The sequence below is a fragment of the Myzus persicae genome, unplaced genomic scaffold (genome assembly GCF_001856785.1).
Source record: "Myzus persicae strain clone G006 unplaced genomic scaffold, MPER_G0061.0, whole genome shotgun sequence".
NCBI lineage: Eukaryota > Metazoa > Arthropoda > Insecta > Hemiptera > Aphididae > Myzus > Myzus persicae.
Window position 1 is genome coordinate 95,331 of NW_019101502.1, and position 20,061 is coordinate 115,391.

Sequence of the window (20,061 nt, forward strand, 5' to 3'; positions counted from 1 at the left end):
TTTTTTTTTTTTTTTTTTTTTTGGAGGCTAAAGACAAGTCTCGCGTGTTTATCCTTGTGCGACGTCCTTACGCAAAATGTATTTGAATGTCATATAATAAATTAAATTATGTACAACAATCATTGTTTCCGTCTGAGTTTAAATGCGTATGGTCTATGTGGATATAAAAAAATGGGGGAAAAAAAAAATTGAAAAAAACCGAACTGAAAAATAATAATAGTCATTTCCAGACAATATTGCAAATCTAATGGAGGCACGTCGAGTGCAGAACACCGGTATAAGTCGCATTCGTTTTATGTAATATATTTTTTTTTTTTGTCTGTCGGAAACGAAAGAGAAAATAATAATAACACGCGAGTGTTGTAGCAGGTAGTATATACGCCCCGCGCATTCGCAATAATACGATATTGACTTTGGCGCATCGCCCGCAATGGCGCGAAATATTAAACATTGGCGCTGAGATAAGTAGGGCGGCGGCTGCAGCGGGTCCCAGAGAAGAGTATAATACAAGACGTCTATATAATTATAATTATTATTGTAGGTACCTACCTATGATATTATGGTATACGGATGAATAATTATTTATTATTTTATCGATTGCCTATAGGATAACAACTGCGGCTATCGAATCTCGGCCGAACACGTTTTTGCCGACGTTTGAAAAATATTAAAATAACATAATAATTAATACACCGTAAACGTGTCAGTTTGGTGGGTACCGGGGCGTCGGAAGATCGAGACGGTCTTGAAATATTGGCAAACAATAAATCATGATGTTACCCTGCAGCTCTAGGATATGATAATGTTATAATTATTTTGTCGATTGCAAAGTTACTCGGCATCGCTGATACATTTTAGGCGTCTACACAACATCGCGAATCGTAATTATAATTGATGTCGAGTAATAATTCGTATATTCGTACACGCCTCGTGCGTCCATGCATATTACTATTAAATATTAACTACGTAGTAAGTTATTAATCCGACGATCGAGGAGATTTTGGCGAAAAATGTTGGCCTACAATAAATTGTACAGGCTCAATGGGATATAATATTATAATATCAGTCTATTGTATTTAAAAAGTTCACTCACCGCCATAGTCGATAATACGTTTTAAGCAGTGTTGTTTACAGCGTTGCAAATAGTTATTATAATTTATGTCGAGTGAATTCGTACAAGCCACAAGCGTTCATACATGATACCATTCAATACGTAGTAGTGATCCTACGTATCGAGAAGATTTAAAAAAACATTGACCTACAATAAATGTTACCATCTCTAGGATATAATAATATCATATTAGTACATTGTAATTAAAAAGTTAACTCTCCGTAGTTGATAATAATATAGTTTAGGCGATTATACAATATTGCAAATAGCTATTATAATAATTATCGATGTCGAGTGAATTCGTACATGCGTACTTCCTACCCACATTGTATCAATCTGACGCGTACCTATACTGTGTTTATAGGAAATTATATAATTACTAATATTATTGAAATTCGTATGATTAGTCCCATTAGATAATAGTGACTTAAGCATAGAATGGCAGTAGCTGGTGATTACATATTATAACATTATGTTATATCACGTTAAAATATTGAGATTTTTATATTTAAAACCTAAAACGTATTGAATGGACAATTAGTACACTTTTTTATTTATGCGCAAATATTGAATATTTTACTAACTACAAGTAATAGCAATAAAACCATAATAAGTAAGTGTGATACTATTATTCATATTTTTTTGAGAATCGAGCTAGAGAAGTAGATACAGAATATCCTCTCACAATATAACTGTCATTATATCATTCTTTCAAAATTGTACACTATTTGACGGGTCAAATAATAAGCTGTCAACAATTTAATTTTTATCAGTTGTTCTCTAGATATAGTTTTAAGCACATGTTATGTTATAAAATAATATAATACCTGCAGTGACTAGTTTCAATGTGGTATGTTCTAATAATATCAATATTGTTCTACTAGAATGGTATTTTTCTTATCCTCAAAATGTCTATTCAACACTAAATCCAGATGCAAACAACACCAAAAAGATGGAAAAATACTTAGAACTAACTAAATTGTACAATCTAATAATACACTTTGTATTATGGTCTACAAACCGCTGTAACCTATTATTGTTTGATGTTATGAGCTAATAACCATTGTTGTTTAACATTTTTTTTTTAAAATCACTATTACTGATTACATTTTTTGTCGGTTTAGTCCATAAAATACAGTCATTGAATCGCTTGCTATGGACAGTATACTTAAGTGGTAATTTAATGGTATACCTAATAATACCATGTTGACGAAAATTATTGTTTCTGGCGCGTGCGTATATGAGGTGCACTACACTCGAGCGTACAAGGCGGAGAGACATATTAAATGTCTAGCTAAATCATAAATAATTGAACGGTTTATGCGTCATAACTCATAATAAAGCTACGCGTATTTGCTGATTTTGTGTTTATTTGTTATTTATCGAGGTAACATCAATGTACGATTGGATCCAATTTTGAAAAATAATCTTCGATGTTGAATATTAATAGCCTGGGGAGTAAACATAAACGCTTTCCCTGCAAGAGTACATCACACACAATATATATAATATATACATTTATTTATTTAGGTACCATTAGATGGATATAAGATAAGGTATGGTATAAAATGGTATATAATACTGTATTTTATTTATATAGTCGATACTCAGGTAGGTCAAAAAAAATATTAAATTGTTATCAATTTAATAAGAAGTTTGAGCTCATGCTGGTTTTAAATAAAATAAAAAATAAATAATCAATAAATACATTTTTGTTTTAATAATTATAACTCTTCAAAGATGATAATAATTATAACAAAAAACTCATAACTTATAATGACAAATATAAATTATATACGACCCAAGAGAGCCAACACAAATATTGAAATATATTGCGTACCTATACCCAAGCTTTTTCAATATTTTTTATTTTATTTATCACTTTACCAATAGTTCATAGGGATCATTATATTATACTCTAAAGTTAGTGGTATAATTGTGTGTACCTACTACCTAGATATACGCACTCATGACCATACATATATAGACAAATTTCAACTGTGTAATATTATGAATTTGTCTTAAGGCGAGGTATAATTGTATAAAATAATATTCAAGTGGGGAAGAACAGTAGATACGCAATCCCATTCACCCTTAGGTTCATCCAGTTTTCTTTATCACAATATTCTTACCTATTATTATAATTATAAATTACAATGGGTGAATCACAAATGATTTTTTATGCTAAAAAGTAAAAACTAATAAGTAAACAATTTAAATAAATCATAATATTAAGTAGGTACATATTTCTCGTTATTTTTAATTTTTTTTCACATAATGTCTATAATATCTTCTGGATGTAGGTATTTGATAAGTTATAAGTTATTTATCTTTTTAGCATATTATAAACATACTCTTGGGTGTTAGTAGTTGAAACTGGCAATTTTTATAATATTTTTAAAAGTAAAAAATATGTGTTTGGATCTATCCAAAACATTGATTACATACAGTTAATGCTTGTAGGCATTAACGCTTCCATTATAGTTTAATCCCATACACCCCCCCCCCACACTCAATACCGGCGAACTAATATGGTAACTAAGTTGTAGTATAATTGAACTTAGCGGTACTAACAATTAACAGAATGGTACATCTCAAAAACACTTAATAGGAGGTATATGCATATTATATTATTAATAATACCATCTGGCTTCAGCCAAATTAACGACAAATAATGATATTATGTACTAATAACTTAAGTTGTATAATATTTAATCCCAAGTTTACACGATATAATTATTTTGAGAAAAGGACATTCTGATCCCGCAGAAACATAATTATTTTCACTCGGCGATTTTATATTATAGATTATTCAGTCAATATACCTAAAAGAAGTGATTATAGCAGTAATATGTTCATTATTTGTTATTATTTTTTTTATTTTCCAATTACTATGAATAAATGATAAGCGATTCATTTTAAAATGCGCGAAAAAGGTGGATTTATTTACTCGATGAAAATAACAGGATAAATTAATTTAATTATATAGGTATCTACTTGTTGTGTATCCAGAAGACCAGAACATACACTTTTAAACATCAATAATTCACATTGGCAATTGAAAACGTAATAAATGTAAATAATTTCCTAATAGTCACACATTCTAACATAATATGAGGCAGGAAATAATAAAATAACAAAAATATGATTGAAATTAGCACAGAAAATATTCTCTACACTCGTCACTCGTACAACTGGCGAACACAGCTCACTTGATGTGTATTGTAAGCACCGATTGAGTAATTGCCCATTGTGTATCGGTCTTTTTATGAGATGGAGTGTATTTTTGTTGTTTTTTTTTTAAATATTAATACACAAACATATTTTAGTTTTGTTGTCATCATTACAAAGTAGGCACAACCTTAATACTGTAATTACTTATTAAGAGATAATTATATTATTTTTGTTTGTTTATTTTTATTCTAAGGTTTGCATTATTTCATATCAAGTTATTTATATAATATAAATTCTACAAATATATATATATTGTGCAGTAAAAGCCATTAAATAACAGGGAAAGGATTGAATTAAATTATAAGCGAAAAATTAAGCTTTAAACCTCCTGCGGGTATCTAATAAAATCATGTGTGCAGTGGACGACGTAAATTGTTTGAAGTATGTACTAAAATGTGTCGCTTACTCGCTTACAACTTATTTTAGAGGAAATTAAAATATTTTTGTTTACAATGGTGAAAAGTACAATCCAACTTCGGGAACAAAATAAAAGTACAACATTTAATGCTTACACAATTTAAAGAAAATTAATATAAAATAAAATACAAAATAACCTAACAAAAAAGGTATCCTAGAAATTCTAAAATAAAGAATCCCTAAAGATCAACATTTTATTAAACAATGGAAAATAAAACAATAATTATGTCTTCACTATAAAGAATCTATCAAAACAAAGGTTAATGCCATAAAAAAAATTCATTTTTTGGATTTCCTGAAAAATAGAGAATGTGTAGTTCACAGAAAATAGCATTTTATTCTGCAAATTTGGTATGTCCTAATGATTATGTTATTGTCACATGTAGACTTGATCATTGTGGACTTAGTATATTATTTATTAATGATACATATTATGTCATATAACCATAATGTGTCTATGTTTGTGTGTGTGTGTGTGTGTGTGTTCTGTAAACAATATTAATTGTAATCTGTGACGGGGTTAATCACGTTTATTTTGTTTCGTCTAAGTATGTATAATATTGTAACAATGATAATGTAATATTGAATATGATAACAATTTTGTTTATTTAAAGGCCAAAAATATTTGTTTGAGCAAAAAATAAAAAATAAGTAATACAATACCTAGGTATAGCTATATGTGTAATATTATTCTGTATAAGTTACTTATCAAAAAATTAGTTATTCAATTTTTTTTCCTATTATTGATTTTTGGCTTTAGTGACAAGGGCCATTAGCTTTATGTATTATATTGTATTTATTTTTGGTAACAATTCGATTACAATGATATAAGACTTATAATTATTTGTTTGTATTTCTCTTAAATGTATTTATCAAGTATGATATTATGACGTTTTCCGGCTGACAGCCCGGTTATTCGATTATTGTTATAATTATTAATATATAACACATTTTGACATCAGTATATAATTTAAACACAGTTTAAGCTACTTTACATTTGTTACTCACTTATTTTTTATAGCTTCTATCGTTGTCCATTAGACATTACATGTACATACATTCGATGAGCGTTGATATAATATAATTCAACATTATTGTTGTACAATTATTCGTGTACACAAATACAATATATTACTCACTAGCAAATTTCAAAATATACTATCAATTTCAATTAAAAAACTTCACGCCGGTGGGAGATTTGAAATTGACAATCGTCATGAAGGCAAAAAATGGCTACATCCAAATTGGTACCATACCCAAATCTGACATCTGATATTTTATGGGACAGAAATTTAAATTGGTTCCGTGACTGGGATTTTTATGTAACTATCTACTATAAACATTTTGACGTATGTCTCAGTTGTAACTAAGACTGCTGATTGCATTTTTTACGGAATTTACTAATATCACCGGTAACCCAAAGATAATGTAACAATCATTGACGGAAAACGAAATTTACTGTAATAATTCTTTTTAATATTTTAAGTAGACAAAATGTAATAAATACAAACACAAACGTTTTGAGAAAACAAACTACAAATATTTTATTTTACCTGAAAAATATTTATTTGCTTCTGAAAAATACCACTTGAGCAACTATTTAGTACATTTGTAAACATAACCATATCCCTAGGATCTAAGTTACCTAGCCGGAAATTCGATGTTATCCGTAACACAATTTATAGTGTGATTCTTTTATAGTAGAACACTCTATGGTGATACTTACACTAACATTTTTATTTATTTGACCATCGTATGAGTAGACAATGACAGCAAATACATTCTGACATCCTGTGATCACATAATTTATTGGAATTACATTGTAACTAAAGGCAATGGAAAATTAATAATTATCGTCCATGGACGACGTTCGAAGAAGGATGATCACAATACGACTAAATTAATGGTTTTTGATCCACAGTTATATATTAAGTGATTAATAGAATAATTAACAGGTAAGTGGTTTAGCTATAAGTGGTATAGCTGGCGTTGGCTCTAATAGTCTAATTCAACCCTTATCAAACCTATATACTAGTTAAGGGACATGTGCAATAAAATAATCATCTCGTATATGGTACGTGTCACGTGGGCACAGCGGCTCTCTTCGATGCGGTACAAGTTTTGACATAAGTACAGTCGAGTGGCTCGACAAAGTGGTTAATTCGGGTGTCTGGTGTCTGGGCCCTTGAACTTCAAGCACAAGTGTGTGTGTGTGTGTGTGTGTGTGTGTGTGTGTGTGTGTGTGTGTGTGTATTGATATTTTTCACGTTGAGTATATTATATTATCAACACTCATTTTGCGGTCTGGTGGTCGAGTAAACACCCCGTGTACAGGACAGATCATAGAAGTATTCACCGGGGGGGGGGGGCATGGGGGATGAATATTATAATATTAGTGCGGGGGCATGCAGAATCCTGCGATTTATCTTAAAAATATTGAACGCATACCTCCCCACCTTTTAAATTCCTGCCTACGCCTATAATGGGTCAAGTAACAGACTATTGATAACAATTATAAATGCAGTGTAATAATATATTATGCACTACGAGCAGTTTATACAATTGTTTTAAAATACGGGGAGCGACAAGGCAATTTAAATTATTTATTTTTTATAGAAAACGATTTGGACTTCTGTTTAATTGTAGTTCTATATTTTTTTTTTCAGCAACGTGTCACCTAAAGTGTCAATGTTCTATTATACATTACATTTATTTATTTATTATAATTCAATTTCCAAACAGGCAATTTTAAAAACAATTACATGGAAACACAGTAACACATTTGTACATATAAAAAATAACATATATATTAATCGATTGGGAGACAATGTAAAACGAACAGTCACCTCTGTTCAATACGTTTATAGTTACATGTGGCGATGACACTCTGTTTGATTATGGCATTATATTAATTGTACATGGGTCCAAACAAAGTCATAAAAAAATACTCATCAGGAAGTCATAAAATTGATCGGAAATATGTTAAAATCAATTGATCCACTTATTGACTTACACTGCTGTATTTTATTGCCATTATTTAAATCAAAATGTAGTAAATTGTTCATCCCGTCAATCTGTATAATATATTAATTTAAAAAACAGCACGCAATTTTTACCATCCGATATTAGATTTTTTTTAATTTTAAGAAAATCTTAGAAAATGCTCGAAAAATTCTTTACAACGTATTTTTATACATTTTAATTTACTGCGATTCTATTCTAAAGTAGTGACTTTTATAATTGTCTAGTAGTTTCCTTGAATATTGAAATGGTAATAATGGAAACGTACAGTTAATATAAAAAAATAATTGAAAAAACGTATAAACCACGAACACCGGGAATATTGTGACTACGAAAACAACTTCAAGTTGAAAATATATTTCAGGCCACCAGGGAGTCCACCTCCGTTGGCTGTAATCTCTATTGCCAACATGAAATCGGTACTATATATGATCTAGTGGCACAACTAGAGAAAGTCATCTGATCCAGACCACCCCCTCCCCTGAGAACGTTTAGAAACAATTTATTAAGTAAATTTATTTAATCTAGAATAATTCAAAATAGATATTATGGAGAGTCTTCGATCACTAAAATGCTATCTATACATAGATGTATTATGGTGGTCATTATTATTCAATTTAGGATTATTAAAAGACAATCCACATGAATCAGACATTTTCTTTCAATTACTGAGCATTGTTGTTCAGTACTGTATCCGATTTGTTGAATTTTAATTGAACGATAAATCATTAGATACGAAAAACGATTCTGCGAAGGTATAATGTTAGCCTCTATTTCTAAGGTATCTTATTATTTATTTATATTAATATGAGTAATACTGTAGGTCAAACTTATTTTTCCAAAATATCAAATCGCTTGTATCATTATAGTTATTTTAAGCAGAAAAGTATCGACGATGGGTATAACGATGCTAATAGGTTGGTGCAATAAACATTTTTTTCTTAATTATTTTCAAAAAAAATACTGAACATTTATTAATTATTTTGATAAAATAATAAAAGCACCAATAGGTACTAGACCCGATTTGTTACCTAAAACTACCACCCAAAGTTAGAGGCATTTTTCCCGTTCCCGAGCATCTAAAAAAAAAAAACATCATTGTAAAATCAACCATAATAGAATATGTTATGCTACTTATGATATTTAACTTCGATGATAAACATTAAAACGCAAAACTCACGATATATAATGCGGATGACAAAACAATAAGTACCTTAAAAGAAGTAAAATTAAACATTTTATATATACATTTTGTATAGTATTATAATCATGTAAATGCAATATAGTAACCTCGTGAATAATAATATATTTGCATGAATCTACGAATACCTTGTACCTTGGAGTTTTCATTACCATCACGACTATATAGTATCAATAAAGTTGTTGGTCTCGTAAATTTGATGAAATTTTCGTTGTTTATTATACCGGAGAATTTGGTGGGTAATGTAATGGTTTTATTAAAAAAAATTTCGAAACTAATCTCAAAGTTTGAAAGTTACTGAAACGGTTTCCCCGGGCTGCTGAATTACATCAAAACAAACTTAATATGTACAAATCACATAAAAACACAGTGACTAAGTTTAAAGTTAGCGGAGCCTGTGGCGGAACACTTTTTTCGAAGCAGTAACATTGAATCTGTGACCTATCTTTTTCTGTTATTCTATGAACACTATATAGTATGATATTGCACCTTGTGATTAAACTGTAATATAAAACCATCATAACCAGTATTTACCACTGTTTTTCCGCATGCATATTGTATTTGCTTCATTATTTAAATATAGTTAATTTATTATTGTAAAAGTTATAATTAACTATGAATTAAAATTATTACAAGCACGTAGTAGGTACGATTTTGAAAATAAATTATTATTCATAGAGTCAATAGTCACATGTATTAGTGGTCTGATAAGAATAAGCCATGTCGTAATCGTAGCTCCACTTTAAATTGATTGTTTTGAGGCTTATACTTTGTGTAGTGGATTCTGCGTCACAAAAGCTGGCATAGTAAACAGTTAATTGCGTCCTACAAAAAGGGCACTCTACGATGACCTCAGAAGCTCCCTTTCAAGTTTTACCTTCATCCTTACACCCTCGTTTTTATTTCAGAGTGGTCGAGTGAAAATAACACTTGGGACTAACGTGGACTTTTTTTTTAAATGCCTAAACCGGTAATACGTCCTAACTCGTAACTCATGGTGGGACACCAATGATTTTTTCCACAGCATATAACATGAAGCTTTTAATATTCATAATTTATTTTGAACGATTTATCCTTTTTTTAACTGTTGGCTTTCATAAGCCGCAATCCTTACTAGGCAGTAGACATACTGTTAAGTTTAAATAAAAATGTGTGTCTGTAAGAGTGTAACAATTTATTTTAATGAACACATGTACAATATGAATAGCCGTGATTCGTAAAATGAAGGATGATCATTATGATTTGATTGTTGTTAATTTATGAGTTAAAACATGTTTTAGACATTTGAAGATAACTTTTCAAAACTTCTACAAATACTTCATAAATTCGAGTTTATTAACTTTATTCATAAACACGCTGTAATTCAAAGTGGCGGGTGCTTTAGTGACACTGAAAACTTATCAAATGCAACGCATATGCGTCCGAAAGAAAACACATTACAGAGCTTGTGCTCAACGCATTTTAAAGATCCGTCAAACAGCCTCGGGGACGTGCTGCTGTGATACGCATATTCAAAGCCAACAAAAGGGATGAATGTGAGTTGAGACCAACATGAAATATTCAGATAAAGTGGTGTGTACTTTTCTGTCGGGTGTTCACAGTTTAAAAAGCATTTTGAGTAACTTTGTCTTACTCGCACTGCAGGTCCTCGATCAACCCTCCGTAAATCGGAAGTATCACTCGGCGGTTGGATTATAGTCATAAGTTGAAAAACACGATTTTAGTAACTCCGAGTAAGAGTTGAATGTGTCATTTTTGTTTTATAACTATGGGATTGATGGACTCGTTCACTGCAGAGTATCCATATATCTCATAATATAAACATAATATTATTATGTAATTTCGGATAATGCGTAAAATGACTAAAATGTATTGTTGATAAGGTCAACTGTACTAATAACAAAAAGTCGAAATCGGAGTTGACTCATATTAGTCCTGCAGCATTTCCACTCTCATACATTATAAGCAGTATGTTTGAAAAACTTTCAATTTTCTTATACCCGGGATCATCTATAATTATTGAGGTACATGATAACACCTCGTGACGGTCTTATATCGACTTAATTTTAACTTGTATGTCTTATATCATAATAATATCGTTGCATGTTATCAATTATATCATACGAGAGTAATACGCGTTCCCACTCGGTGTGAGCTTCAAAACTTTTGACCTAGTTCGGTCGGCTTGCCACCAATCATTTCTACGTTAATAATGTACACCCCCAATAAGCGTAAACGCTACAACGAAATACACCTCGATATTATACAATATATAAATTATAAACACACGCAAACATATAAATCGAGTTTATCAAATAAATTAGAATAATTTGCATTGCTACGTTGTAATTGGTTATACGATTATATCGTATATTAAAAAAATCGCATTATTATTTAATTAAAATAATAACTTTTTTTTAATCGAAAAGTCGACAATCAGATTTTTCCTATATTGTCTAGTCTAACTTTTCGAGGCGCTACTTTCAAAAAATACTCCGAGTAATTAGGGGTACATTTTTGGACGGTAAAAATATTTTAGGAGTCATAATTTGGTTTTTCTCATACTCTAGAAAAAATATGAATATGAATAACATTTAATTGGTATTAACAATACACTATTGAAAAATAGGTTTTAATTAAACTCATAATACCGAGGTAAACTCTTAAAACAATCAATTTCATTTTCATAAATACAACACTCTATAATCTATTTTTTTGTAATTCATACACTTAAATATCATTTATTTTCTTTATTTTAAGTATGTCAGTTACACTACGAATAATTCCAGGAGGGAAAAATACTGAAAGATTGAAATGGTTAAGTATCACAAACCGGGAACCAATTTAGACGAATATCGGGAACCAATATTACGTTTATTTGTATAATATGTTCCAAAAGTTATAGACTTATCAAATTTTTATGCATGTGTAGAAATTACGTGTCTTGATTGTGGTCACAGCATGGTGTAAGTTAAAGGAGTTAAGTTGGCTTATAAAGGTATTATATAGTTAATAATTGTCTAATATAATTTAAAATTGAACTATGTAAGCTAATACGTGATAAGTATAATAATATTATAACTGTTGTAATATTTAAAAAATGTAAAAGAAGTGTAACATATAATCTGAAATAAGATAAAATATTATAAGTACCTATCTAATTGGTCAATATTATAATAAAATATATACATCGACGTTATGAAAATAATAATATGTAAAAAGATTTTTATATTTTACATACCTAATTTGAGAGTTTGGCTGTCGATGTACGTGTATTTGGACTAAACTAAATGTATACTATTCACTATACAAATAGTATCTTAATATTCTGTGCAGACGATATTTTGAAATGACTTGTTAACAGGCATCGACTTAGGCGAATGATACGTGTCAGAAGGCGGAATTTATTATCGATACTTTGATTAAAATGAGGGAAAAAATGCGTTTATCCAAGTGCATATTTGTCGACGATAAGAGATGGGTGGATCACCCGTATAGTAGTGGACGATGAGTTAGTTCTTAGAACCGAAATGTAAAAAAAAAACTCCAACCAAACAGTCATTATTTTATTATAATATATGGTTATTGCATATTTAAACATCACAAAGATAACAATCGTTAAATTTATAATATATTTACCTATAGCGTGATCGGAGAAAGGTCACATAATTATTACCATCGCATTTGTAAATAAACTTTGGCCTGTTAATAATATATGTATATCTTATTAATTATAATGTTTCTTTTGTTTATGACGCAGTTAAAAGCCTCCCACTCTGACCTTTACAACTAACTACATTATGTTAATCACCGGTGGATTTTTTTTTTCAAAATTTTAGACAATCGTACTCACTTACATTATTGCTAATCTGTTTTATTGAAAAAAAAAAAATAAAGGTACATTAAATGTCAACAATAATAATATATAATATAAATTATAACACATTTTTTCGATTCGAATGTCAGGCGTCAGTATGAAAATGATTTTGTGTTTATTTGTGTTTTCCTGTGTAGGTAGGTGGCTTTTAGAATAAACATAATGTGTTACTAAATTTATCATACCTATTCGTCATTGTTGTTTATTGCATGGAACATGAAAGGCTACATGTCCACAAGGGTTTGCAAAAATAGGTATCTACAATTTTAAATTTGACATTTTATGTATAGGTATAATATATTTTATGGAAATCACTGTTGGATGTTTTTAGTCAATTTGCAAGCTGTCTTGTGTTTAGTACCATATTTTGATGTAATACTTTATGATCATGATATTATAGTACAAACCAGTTTTCCGCGTTATACAAATATAGAATTATATTATATTAAAGTAAATGTTTACCTAAGTGGTTGGAAAAAATCTATGGTGGTAGGTACCGAAATACGCCAATACTCTAAATAGGTATCTAATCTTTTGCATAAATATGATAATGCATAGTTTTGTATTTTTATGTAAAAATAATTGCATTCATTTCTAAAAACTGAACACATATAAAGCGTCCAGTTCAACGTTTATTGGTACTGGAGGACATTATGCTAAAAAAGGTCTATATAATACTAAACTATACTTAAGGTCACTTAACGTTTCTACTAAAGTATAGTATAGATAGCTTAATACACCTACAATAATTTACATGTGTGGTTAAAAAAAAAATTAAAAAATATTTACTTGTTTGTAATTATTACTTTTCAGGTTTAACATAAATTAATAAATAGTGACAAAATAATGTGATTTCAGTGCGAGTCATCAGGTTTATTTTTGGGATAAAATTAACTTCTCTGTTATTCCGAAAGACTTTGGCAATAATGTGCATGCTATATGGTTTTTATAAAAGTAGTTGTTTAAAATATTTATTTTTTAATCATACAATAAAACAATAAGACCGCTATAAATATTTAAAAAGAATTACGTGTCACTGGTAATTTTTAAATAATTTGTCTACTAATCGTCAAAATATGTTTGACGGCAAGAACTCCAACACAGTGCAGCAGGTCTTATCAGAGAATGAAAATATTTTGTAAATAATATATATATATTTTTTTTGATATTAATGAATATTATAGAATTTCTTATAATATATAGTCTTACTAGAGATACGTAGGTACGTTATTTTTAAAATGTATTAAAACATTTCATTTACGATCCACCTACCTGTTGTACTCAAATATTACGATACGATCAGCTTTACTTAAATTAGAAAATGTCAGAAATGTTGAATGATTTTAATCAAAATTATTTATAGGTAACTGGTTTATTGATTATTTCATTACACATGGTTTATATCCATTATATTATAGTATAACCATATAAGTGTACAGAAAGTATGTGTTTTCAATGTAAAACAAATTTAAGTATTTAAGACTTAAGTTAATGAAGTCTTTTGGAAAATGAGTATTATAATATTATTATTCTGAATCCCCAACAACGACTTTGTCAAGTTTAGACTATTTATTGCTAAATTGGATGAATGAAAATTAGTTTTAGCACCTCCAGATCCTGCTTACAGTGTAAGTTTTAAGTATTTGTGTTGTATTCAATGCTTATTTTTTATTTCAAGCATATAATATTTGAGTTAATATGATAAGATAAAGGTATTAAAAATATTGATTGTTTTACATTATATTAAATAAATAATTTCAATTAGCATTCATTTATGCTAATTTTTATATACATTTTTAAGTTCACTATTCAACCATTTAATAAATCGTTCGAAATAATACATAGATATCATAATTTGGTGGGTTATGAGTATTGAGTGAAACATTAATCTTGCATTTTTTCGAGAGCATGAAATTAATGCATTTACTTATCTCTCATCCTTTATCATGTGTTTTTAATAAATATATCTACATCATAATGTATTACCGTGATCTAATAAGCATATTCAAAAATCTTTACTCAGGTTTTTTAGAATTATTACATTTAGTAAATTAAGTAGGTGCATGCCTATATTAACTACATAATATAATATATTTGTGTAAATAGTAAACACATACGACATACATATTAATAAATGATTAGACACGCGGCTTGAATACAATGTAGTGACCAGTTAATCTTAAAATAGTAATGACATAATAAGTTTAAAGAAAATATTTTATTTTTTGTGTTTAGATAGTAAACACAGTAAAATAAATACTTCGAATTACAATAAAATAATATATTTTTCTTAAAAATTTGGTTTTTTCCTAATACGATTCCGAATATTAGCTATGCCTATATGCCTAAGGAAATATAAATATCTTTGTTCATCAGTTAGTTTGATGTATTTTCTAATTACAGAATGAATTATTTTTAGAAATTAGAAATACGTCATAAAACTCGAAATCATACAATATAAGAATGTGATTTTGCTGTGTAGTAATAAATATTCCAGGGTATATTATTTCAAGTTCCATGTCAAGGTTACTCAGTCGAGAGTCTTCCTACAAACCATTATTTCACTACACCTATATTTGTATGTATTTTCTCAAATTTGCTCATTGTATTCTATAAACTCATTCTAATGAAAAAATAATAATTAATTCAACTAACTCCATAAAATCGCCATAGTTGATGGATCATAATTTAATGTTTCATCTATTTTGTAATATTATGATAAAAAACAATGAGATAAACTTATACAGACTATTATGTAGTTTGATTAGTAGGTATATGAACACGACTAGATGATAAGTCTGCACAATCTATTTTGACTATTTATTAAAATGTTTGCGCTGATCAAGTTACATAATCATGTAAATAGTGCAGTTACTTGTATACGTAATATCACAGAATGTGGCAATGTCAACTTGAGTAAGTATATTATATGATAAAAATACGCAAAAGTTAGTATTTAAATTTAAATTATTTGATTATTCATTAAAACGAAATATTTTACGAAACCTTAAGACCTAGACTACACAGTACACGATACATTTTTACTATTAGTTTAAATGTTTGTATTAATTAAGTTGCATAAATATGTAAATACTGCAGTAATTTATAATACCTCTTATATCAGTTATATCACAGAATATAATATAGTGTTGACTCGACTATGTGATAGAACTAATAGAAGTACGCAACTTAGTTTCAAATTTAAATTTAAATTATTTGATTTTTCGAAATCAAAACGAAATACTCTACTAAATCTTAAAACCTAGACTACACAGTACACGATATATTTTTACTATTAGTTTAAATGTTTGCATTAATTAAGTTGCACAAACATTTAAATACTGCAACTGCAGTTATTTATATTATAACATCGCTTATATCACAGAATAAGTGAATGAGTCAGTAAGTGTGATAAAAGTACGCAATTTAGTTTCAAATTTAAATTGTTTGATTTTGCGAAACGTCAAAAAGTTAAAACCATGCACTAATGTAATAATATTATGTGTATCGCGTGTATGTTTATGTCGACGACGACCGGTCATCAGTCATCGCTGTAATCAATGCACGGAGGTCCCACGACGTCTTCGTTGATCAGTTTTTTTTTAATATTGTATCGATAACATTATGAGTAAATCATGACATAATATATAATATTGCAGCTTATGTATGGCCGTAAATCGTCAGTCGTCATCGGAGCCGAGGCGCAGATGTACCTAATACCTATATAACCACGCGTGGTTATACCTATAACCTATATATATATATGTACATATATATGTTATATACCTATTGGCTATTTCACGTAGGTACGTGATTATTATTATTAATTGCGATACCTGCTGACGCGTTTTGTAACGTGGCTAGTCGTCGGGATTTGCATTTCATTTTTCGATAAAAAATCAACCGTACCGATATTTTTTATTATATATTATGTTATTACGCAAGTTGCAATATTATATTACTATTATTATTATATGTTTACGGATTATACGTTAATATGGCACGTTCCTAAACCTACACAATAATAATATCATAACTATAAGTAGTTAGTTTTTTTTTAAATCAACTTAATAATAACTTAACTATTGTTGTAATTGCTTGATTCTTCCTGTTTGATTTGAAATATAATATATCTATAGCTTTAAACCATGTTGATAGTCACTGCTATAACTACCATATATTTATTGTGTAATCAGGCTGCATATAGTCTTAAAATATAAAATTATTTTATATTTTATAAAATGGTTAGTTGTTATTCAAAAAATGTTAAAATTACACAATCACTATTATGATATGTGATTGAATCGGGCAGAAATTCAAATATCAATAAATCAGGCACTACCAAATCAACTTTTTTAACCGAGTTAAGTGTACATTTTTTTTTTAATGTTTGAAGTTACACAATCATAGTTAACTATAGTATACTATAGTTTATAAGTTATAAGTCTGAGTGATAACTTTGCGTTGACATAAGACTAACCACGACTCGAATGTTTTGCATAACACACACCCACGACATTGGTCCATCGGTCTAGTGGAATATATATATTTTCGTATATTCGTAAATAGTTAATACAATCCATGCGCATATGTAATAATATATTAATATACGTTTCTCACTTAACGAACGGTACGCCTACCGTTCGCTCATATATTATAAATTATAACATTATATCACACACTCCAGATCAAGCTGAGCAGCTCCGAAAAAGTTGAAAACTCTATCTATCGATTCCTGTAACGTATGTGCACATATTATGGTAATGTGATAAGAAATTATGCCAAATTGTTAGTAGGCACGTGTGTGTCTTGTCAGTTGTCAAGTATTTTGAATGCTTAGTAATTGAATAGTCGGTGTCTAATTTAAAAACATAAAATATAATAAAAAAATACCGACCATTGTATGGTGTAATCTATATAATATTATAATATAATGAGGATTTATCTGTCGACTGTATCCACTAAATAATTTTTAAAAAATGCGTATAAACAAAAACAAATAAAAGAATCTCACCTTGACAACAATTCGGTTCTGACGAGTAATTAAAATTTTTCGAACACTTATCTAGAAAACATTTTAACAGTATACGCGTGTTTTCAACAAGTATGTCAGTAGGTATATAGGTATATTATTATAAAACAGTGGCACGCGTTTCGGCCCGACCACTGACGTCGGTGGGCCTATCCCCGTAGCATTATTGTCATTATACTCCTGTTGTATCGGATACTAAAAATACCTGTTGTACGGCAAAACGAAATAAATTGTCATTTCATTATTATTCTTATCTGCCACTGCGTCCAGCGCAATAATATTAAACAAACACACATGTAGGTAATAATACGCGCGATAGCAGACGCGGACAATATTATTATTATTGTATATTATTATTTTTTTTTTTTTTTTAATCCGCCCCACTGAAAAATATATACTATTATTATTCCCCAGCTGTATACAGGTAGGTACACGTGCGCGCGCGTTCCGCAGTCGCGGGCGTTTGACGATCGGACCATCGACGACGACGACCGATCCCCATAATAGTATTATTATATCATCGATTCGGCACGTGAAAAACAACATTATTTTGTTTATAAATAATTATAATAATACAATGACAACATAATAATAATATGGTGTGCACCGGTGTGCTCGGCGTACCTGCGTGGTGGAATCAAAAGAGCCAATATTGTACCTACTTTATAGGTAAGTACCTACCTAATAATATCTGCAGCGGTCCCTCTCTCCCGGCCATTTGACGAAGGTCAAAATGCATTGGCATGCATTGCCACCGCGACGTGTGACCGCAGTTCGAAATTTCGTCGTCAACACCGGATTCAGTCGGTCGGCTAAAGGTTCAATGAAAACTCCTCCGACATTCGCCGTTCGCTCCGATCTACATTATCGCTATAATATTATTAGCTGTATCGTCGCCGCCGCGTCCGAATTTCACGTCGCCAGCACATTACCTACTGCGACTTACACTTTACAGCAGCAAGAAACCCGCGTACGCCATCCATTCGACGATTCTCCGCGGCACGTGTCCGTCCGCGATAACCGTATCGCTATATCATAACACCGATATCCACAGGTGTCTAAAGTAATAATAAATTATAATATAATATTTCGAATATTATCGTAAATATCGTCACAAACCTATGGCATTGCGACAGTTGTAATAGTCGTTGTTTTTCGCTTTCGTTTCGTCGCCTGCAACCTATTATTTCTCCTCGATCGAATTTTTTCATCGATTTTCTCGCAGCTTCAATCCGTCGATCTGTTCGCTTTCAACACCAATATTAGATTACTAAATCGCCCGTCGTAATACGCGACATAATTACCGGATACCGACTACCGGTGCCGCGGTATAATAATATTATCATATTATAACGACTGTGCTCGCTCGCGTAATAGGCAGCCGGTCAATCCGTCGTCGCCGACGGCGGTCGTGTAACCGCATAACACATACCAATCGCCGACCAGAAGTCCCGGCGATCGCGTTGTCTTACTCGGTAAAAACTCGTACGACACCAGTGTCGGGTACACCGACCTGTTGAAAAATCGTCAGCGCCGACCGCTGTCCGTCTGAAAATCGGATTCGCGCCGTCTGACGTTTGCGCGCGCAAATGAAATGCAACAAATTATATTTGGTAAGTAGCCGACGATAGGTGCACAATATAATATAATATAGGTATACTATGTACATTTTTCAACTTACTGCAGGTACCTACCTCTATTATTAGGACGTATAATATTATAAGATTATTATTACGAGACCGCTACTCGAGGGACTATATAATAGTTATTACTATCATCGTTTATGCGGTCAGTTGTAGTTGTAACCGCCGAGTGGGTTGGGCGCACGAGACAAGTTTACTACCTGGGTACCTATATAATATTATAATATGTGTTATTAAAAAAAATTCTTGATTCGTGAAAACGATACACTCCGAGTGCGACATGTTTTGGCGGGAAAAAAACAATTATTTTCCATGTATAACGTCGTGTTCTATCTTCTATGTAGGTACTTTCTTCTGTGTTTCATATTTATTTACATATACTTGGTGCAGAATTCCGAAGGGATATCCTTTGTATCAGCCTACAACAATAGTGTAAGATTTGCTACGGAAATTTAATTTTATGAAATTCGATCAATAGCTGTTTGATTAGTATTATTTGGAAAAAAAGAAACAGAAAAATTCAAA

General features: G+C 30.3%; 1 protein-coding gene across 3 annotated transcripts in view; it reads left to right on the forward strand.

The window, feature by feature from the left end:
- LOC111029335 (scavenger receptor class B member 1-like) overlaps positions 1-20,061 on the forward strand; it is a 100,569-nt gene that overhangs the window by 29,682 nt on the left and 50,826 nt on the right. The window contains exon 1 of one of the 3 annotated variants that reach the window (XM_022308298.1): positions 18,449-18,562. The exons of 1 other annotated variant lie outside the window; for it this stretch is intronic. In XM_022308298.1, coding sequence (XP_022163990.1) covers positions 18,490-18,562 — 73 coding nt within the window. In that variant the 5' untranslated portion in view covers positions 18,449-18,489. Of the gene's footprint in view, positions 1-18,448; positions 18,563-18,672; positions 19,507-20,061 lie in introns of those variants that run through there. One more of the 3 variants, XM_022308301.1, reaches the window with a different exon arrangement.